The following is a 7690-nucleotide window of genomic DNA, read 5'->3' on the forward strand; positions in this document are numbered from 1 at the left end:
TTGAGATAAAAGTAGTCCTTGTTTCCCACCTTTTCTGGCAACCTGATGAGATGTTTTATGAAAGTTCACACCAAGCTAAGCTAGAAGCAAATAGAGCATAGTGGAAGAACCATGAAATCCTTGCTCATGCTAGTGCGCTGAGACCAGTGGTATCTAAAAGGTTTGAGGTTGTTCAACCTCCTAGACACTTTTTCTAAAGTTCTTTTTAAATTTCCAGCCAGCACACCAAGCAGTGGTTTCACTGTCCTGTGTATATCACTATACTTTTCTTATCTTCCATTTTCTCTCCTGTACTCACTCTTACTCATCTTTTCATTCCCCAAACAGCTCCCTCCTTTGCTTTCATATCCACATAGATTTCATTATGCTTTAGTATGTGGAAATCCCTGGGAGCTACTGGGAAGAGTACTCGATTAGAATTATCTAGACTAAGTCTAATGATAAAACAGAAACTGGTTTGAAAGTACCAATTTACAAAACTGGAAAAATCTGGAGGAAATGAACAATTTTCTAGACAGATGCCAGGTACCAAAAGTTAAATCAGGATCAGATAAACCATCTAAACAGTCCCATAGCCCTAAAGAAATAGAAGCAGTTATTAAAAATCTCCCAAACAAAAAAACTATAACCAGATGGGTTTAGTGCAGAATTCTATCAGGCCTTCAAAGAAGACCTCCTACCAACACTCTCCAAACTATTTCAAAAAATGAAAACAGAAGGAATCTCTGCAATTTGTTCTATAGCCACAATTGTGCTTATACCTAAACCACACAAAGATCCAACAAAGAAAGAGAACTTCAGACCAATTTCCTTATAAATATTGACAAAAAATACTCAATAAAATTCTCTCTCACAAACTGAATCAAGAACACATCAAAAACAATCATCCATCATGATCAAGTAGGTTTTATCCCAGGGATGCAGGGATTGTTCCAGTATAAGAAATCTATCAATGTAATCTGCTATATAAACAAACTCGAAGGAAAAAAAACACATTATCATCTCACTAAATGCTGAGAAAGCATTTGATAAAATTCAACACTCCTTCATGGTAAAAGTCCTGGAAAGAACAGGAATTCAAGGCCCATACCTAAACATAGTAAAAGCAAAACAGCAAACCAGTAGCCAATATCAAACTAAATGGAGAGACACTTGAAGCAATCCCACTAAAGTCAGGGACTAGATAAGGCTGCCCCCTCTCTCCCTACCTATTCAATATAGTACTTAAACTCTAGCCCAGACAATTAGAAAAATTAAAAGAAAGTCAAAGGGACACAAATTGGAAAAAGTAGTCAAAATATCACTATTTGCAGATGATATGATAGTGTGCTTAAGTGACCCCAAAAGTTACACCCAGAGAACTCCTACAGCTGATAAACAACTTCAGCAAAGTGGCTGGATATAAAATTAACTCAGACAAATCAGTAGCCTTACTCTACTCAAAGGACAAATGGGCTGAGAAAGAAATTAGGGTAGCATTACACCCTTCACAATAGTCACATATAGATACCTTGGCGTGACTCTAACCAAGCAAGTGAAAGATTTGTATGACAAGAACTTTAAGTCTCTGAAGAAATCGATAGACATCTGAAGATGGAAAGACCCCCATGCTCATGAATAGGCAGGATTAATATGGTTTAAAACGGCCATCTTGCTGAAAGCAATCTACAGATTCAATGCAATCCCTATCAAAATTTCAACTCAATTCTTCATAGAGTTAGAAAGAGCAATTTTCAAATTCATCTGGAATAACAAAAAACATAGGATATCGAAAAACTATCTTCAACAATAACAGAACTGCTGGGGGGAATCATGCTACCTCAAGCTGTGTTACAGAGCAACAGTGATAAAAACTGTATGGTATTGGTACAGAGACAGGCAGGGAGATCAGTGGAATAGAGTTGAAGACCCAAAAATGACCCACACACCTATGGTCACTTGATCTTTGACAAAGGAGCTAAAACCATCCAGTGGAAAAAGATAGCATTTTCAACAAATGGTGCTGGTTCAACTGGAGGTCAGCATGTAGAAGAATGCAAATCGACCCATTCTTATTGCCTTGTACAAAGCTCAAGCCCAAGTAGATCAAGGACCTCCACATAAAATCAGATACACTCAAACTAATAGAAGAAAAATGAGGGAATGCCTTTGAACATATGGCGCACTGGAAATATTCCTGAGACAGAATATCAATGAGCTTATGTCTAAGATCAAGAATGGACAAATGGGACCTCATAAAATTGTAAGAGCTTCTACTAAGGCAAAGGACACTGTCAATAGGACAATAAGGCAACCAACAGATTAGGAAAAAGATCTTTTACCAATCCTCCATCCGATCAAGGCTAATATCTAATATATATGAAGAGCTCAAGAAGTTATAGACTCTAGAGGATCAAATAGCCTATTTAAAAATGGGATACGAGTTTCTGAAACGATTCTCGGAGGGAGAGCATCAAAATGAAAGCTGAAAACACCTAAAGAAAGATTTCCAGCATCCTTGGTCTTCAGAAAGTGCAAATCCATAACAACCTGAGATTCCACACACCTCACACCAGTGAGATCAAAAACTCAGGTGACGGTAGATGCTAGCGAGGATGTGGAGAAGAGGAACGTGCTCTTCCATTTTTGGTGATTGTTGCAGCTGGACAACCACTCGAATCAGTCTGGAGGTTCCTCAGAAAATCGGACATAGTACTATCTGATGACCCAGCCATATCACTCCTGATATATACTGAAAGATGCTCCAACATATCAACAGGACATGTGCTCCACTATGTTTATGTGGTCTTATTTATAATGTGGAAGCAAAGAACCCAGTTGCTTCAGGAGAGGAATGGATTCAAGAAAATGGCTCCATTTGCACAGTGGGTTTTATTTTCTGAATCTGAAAGGCATCTTTAAAACTCTGTAGACTGTTATGAACATCATCAGGTAGTGATTTTGAGAGTTGAAATTTTCTTTGATGTGTATGATCAGATGGAGGTGATCTGAAAGTGATAGTTCAATCTGTTTGGCTGTACAGGCAGATGAACCAGAACTGTTGATTTAGTCGAGGATGAGGGATTGCTTTTGATGACTGAAGGCTGTTGTTGGGTGGGATTTGGTGCTGACTGATGCTATGGTGGGGAAGGAGGGCAGCTGTAGTCTGACAGTGGTTATCTCGATGACTACTGGTTTGGTGAGCAGGACACCATGATTACGTGGGGATGGTTGGAAGTGTTTGGGGCTGTGGTGAACTTCTGATCTGAATGTTGTCGATAACAACAGTGGCTCACGTTATTCATTCAGGCTCCCGTCATAACATAATGTGATATGTGAGGAGGAGATGAAGATGAGAGTGGTACAGGAGAAATGGAAGTTAATACACAGGACAGTCAAGAATATGATACTAACTGAAATTAAAGGCTTTAAGAAAAAAGTGTCTAGGAAGGTGAACAACACTGCTTAGTCAGCGCAACATAACTAATTCTTCACTGGCTTGTGAACATTGCCAGAAAGAGTGAGGCTGGATCTCAGAAGGACTGAGATTGCTGCATGATTTGTCATGTGTAGCATGCTGAAGCAGGCTGGCTGTTCAAGCTGCTATGCAGTGAACTGTGGTACTTCAGGCCCTGAAACATGCTTTAAATGAGATAAATGTGGCTTATCAAATTTGGGCTTAATGTGTGTGTGTGTGTGTGTGTGTGTGTGTGTGTGTGTGTGTGTGTGTGCTGTGTGTGTGTTTGACGTAATGCACACACACACACAAATAACACACCGATAGTAACTGAATTATGACTTGCGATAACTGTTTGAATTACGAAATAATTCCATCCTTTAAAGTATGAACGAACTATCTAAATGACCATGAAACAGAAGATGCTGTTTAACTGGGCCAGACAGCAAAACGCATGAAATTGAGCCAGGCTGATGTCTCTTCAGTAAGCGAAGTCAAAGACAATCATGACAGATCTTTATGCAATGAGCTGGCAGACAGTAGTGACCGAATGTTTAGTAAACGCTCTTCAGAGGCACTGATACCAGAAAACTCTGCTCATGACACTCAAGCCACAACAGTGAATTTAACCTGAAGATGCAGCTGATCGGCAATAATGAACATAATGAGGAAAGAAGCGTGAAAGAGCCAAAGTGAAGCGAGACTAAACGTAATGGCCAAAGTAAATTTTAATCCTTAAATGTTGGTCATGAACTGCCATTGAACTAAAGTGAGTGAAAGGCAGGATGTCTTAGTTTCTTTCCCATTCCTGTGTAAACAAGCCAGTAAACCTCAGGAAGAAGGTTGACTGCTAAGAGTTCATGAGCATTGATCTTGGAGTCTGGCTGCTGAGGTTTGACAAAGAAATACCATCTGACTGACGCTTCAAAATTCACTGTCTGTTTTGTCGTCGTAGTCTGTGTCTGCTGAAAGAGACACTGTTACGCCTGTAATGATCCTGGACCCATATAATCTCTAACTGATGTCGTGCATTGTCGACCGGTTTCTCTGGTGAAAGTGGTGCTGGTCAGAGGGAGGATTTCTCTTGCACTGCAGTTCATCTTGTTGTTGTTCCTTCTTCGCAGAATATGCATTTAACTAACAAATAAAACAAAACTTAAGCAATGTCACACATATATGTTGAGATCTGGCAACTGCAGCTTTAAAATAAATATAGACTACCCAGTGTGTGTTTCAGGAATGACCTATAGTAGAGGGCTGTGTGAAGTGTGTGAACTTGTTTTTGAGACTCCCATTTCCATGTGAAACCATGTTGTTTTAAACAAATCTCAGTGTTCAGGCTATCAGCAAAGACAGGAGCTGAGTGGGCGACTGCAGCAACATCCAGCTCATGCCCTCCTTCTGTTGCAGAAAGCTGGACAAGGTGTGTGTAGAGGTGGAGTTTCTCAAATGATCATTTGACTGGAAGTTGGTACAGAAAGTTGAAATTTTCATTTTAAAATAAAATATAAAATTATTTAATTATACATATATAAATTGAATGTAAATATGAAATAAGATATAATATATTATACATTTTAGAACTATATAGAGTATATTTAGTAATTATAATTATATTTACATATATTATATATTATGTCATATTAACATATTAAAATAAAATATAACATTTATTATATTAGGACTTTTATTTCCATAAGATTTTCCATTCTGTAAATTCTGTATTTAGCAAAGTGAGAATCTTTTGATAGAATAATTTATTGTGTGTGTGTGACATCCTTCCTTGTAGGTGTTCCTCCCTTGCTTCCCTCTGGTCACAGTTCACTGGGGGTTTCAGTCCCAGCGGGACCCAGGGCTTCCTTCTAGCTGGTCTCTTGCTGGGATGTTCGTTGCTGCCTGTGAGGTCAGGTCAGGGTCAGTCCATCTCCATGGTCTTTTTGGGTGTGGCTTGGTCAGGCTCTGTTTGGTTGACATTGCTGTACCTTGTGGTCTCGACTCCTTCAAGCTCTTCAGTCTTCTCTGTTCCTTCAACAGGGAATGCAATGGACTCCTGCTGATCATTTTGTAGACTGTGAGACAGTAATTTTCTGTTTGTTCCGTGGATTCAGGATGAGGATAGTTGGTGTGGGCATGGGAAGTTCCAGAGTGTGATCTTTCACCTTCAATTAAGAATACACCGAGAGCCTTTATTATTTGAATTATGAAAGTGTCATTCTAATTGTTCTTTGTTGAGTTAATTTATGCTGAAAGCTGTTGAACTGGTGGAACCTTAGAGTTAAAATTGACTAACTGTTTGTCTAATTGCTGACCTTGTGTCTGATGCAAAGTATTCTGATTTCATTTTCAAAGTTTTCTTTGCTGACTGATTATAGATTTTGGAAACTGGAAAGTGCTGGGATGAGTCTATAGTGAAAAAGTCATTTGGCTCATGACTAGTCTGTCTACATGTTTATTTCTTGTTTTCTCATCATTGATGAGTGGGCAATCTCCTTATTATTGTGTGTGTTTGAAGCTGGTAAGGATTTCTTTATATTATGTGAGGGAGCCCTTGTATTTGGGGCATAGACCCCAGGATTGAAGTTCATCTTAGTATGGATGAGCTGCTTGAAGTGCCTCTTTGATGACACAGATGAAAGGTGTTTATCTGATATTAGAAATGGCTGCTCAGCAGCCTTCTGACCTTTGCTGAAAGTTCCAACCTTTCACTCTGAGGTGGTGTTTGATATACAGGTGTGTTCTGTAGTACAGGTCATTGTCAGCTGATGTTCTTTGAAGAGTTGAACCGTGATGAGATATTGAGAATAGTGCTGATTGTATTCATGAGATGTGAGTTGTGTGCTTGTTTGTTGCCAAACGACCAGACCTTTGCTGAGGCCTCCTGGAAGCTACCATTATCTTTTGAGTGCTGAACTGAAGATGTTGTGTGGGGCTGGTTTGTCATGGAATATCTTGGTTTTCTGCTCCTCTGACCGATTGAGAGGATGCAGCCAACCTGGGCAACATTCTTCCAGGAGTCTGTGACATCAGTCCAGCCTCAGCATCTCAGTGTTTGACTGTGTGACGGAGAATGTTGCAGGAGTTCTGTCTCTTTTTGAGATGAGAGGATTCTGTTGTTGGGTTTGACAGTTCTTTCAGGGGATTTGTTGTTTTCTGAGCTACTTATCTGATCTTGCATTTCTGAAATGAATATTCCAGGCTGTTTGATGAAGGTGAATACGATGAATATGACTGTGCTGATTTCTAAACATCAAGTATTTCTGATGCCGGTGTGGAACAGCAGGAAGAGTTCAGTCATTTCTGGGCTCATTTCCCAGGTGATCCAGGGGATGTGGTGAACCCATTCAGCAGAACTCCCTCAGGAGCCTGAAACGAAGGCTGCTGGTGACAAACACCGGAATGTCGGTCCCGGAAGGATGTTCCATCTTCTGTGTATTCAATTTTCTTCCAGCTATCTTTAATTTGTTGGTTAAAAGTAATAAAAAGCATTTTGAAACCATTTGAAAGCCTTCTCCCACTATATTTATTCATTGTATATGAAAGAAAGCTTCAGTATACAAAAATTCAGGAAAATTCTTTCAACATTTCTGAGCAATAAAGTAACTGTGAGAGTGATGTTCCTTCAGTTTTGCAGTACATTGTGTTGGTTCTTTTTAGTCTGATATTGAGGCCAGGTAGCTCGAGCAAATTGACATTGAGCTAGAACAAGGCTCAAGATGAGGCAGCTGAGGACACAGTTTCGCTGCTGACTGAGACTGATCAGCATCCTGACCTCAGTTGAAGATGCTGTGCTTATGGGTCATTCGTGTTTCATCTTGAATTTGATGAGCCAGATGTACTGAAAATCATCCTGAACCATTATTGTTTCAGTTTTGTGAATACAAGGTACAATGTCGTATGATGACAGATTTGTGTCTGTATTATCTGCCTCTTTGTGTTTCTGAACTTTTCTAATTTATGCTAAATATGAGATAAACGAAGAATACTGATTGACTATTGTGTAACGATGAGAAAAATGAGTCAAACAGCATTGACCAGGTTGAATGTGACATTTTCTGTGAAGCTGGTTGACAGATGCACAGTGTGTGAAATCAAAGTACAAAGCAATAAAGAATCTAAATGAATCTTTGAGAAAGTTTTCTCAATAGAATGATTGAAACAGATTTCAAATACTTACAAACGAATGAGGAGAACCAAACAGATCGTTATTCTACCCTCGTATTGAAGTATTATGACGACAGAGTTATTATCTACTAG

General features: G+C 39.2%; 1 protein-coding gene across 1 annotated transcript in view; it reads right to left on the bottom strand.

Annotated features, from left to right (window-relative positions):
- Positions 1-5351: 5351 nt before the first annotated feature.
- Igfn1 (immunoglobulin like and fibronectin type III domain containing 1) overlaps positions 5352-7690 on the bottom strand; it is a 23181-nt gene continuing 20842 nt past the window's right edge. The window contains exon 16 of the mRNA XM_032915563.1: positions 5352-5461. Coding sequence (XP_032771454.1) covers positions 5352-5461 — 110 coding nt within the window. The remainder of the gene's footprint in view (positions 5462-7690) is intronic.

This window comes from Rattus rattus, chromosome 10 (assembly GCF_011064425.1).
Source record: "Rattus rattus isolate New Zealand chromosome 10, Rrattus_CSIRO_v1, whole genome shotgun sequence".
Taxonomy (NCBI): Eukaryota; Metazoa; Chordata; class Mammalia; order Rodentia; family Muridae; genus Rattus; species Rattus rattus.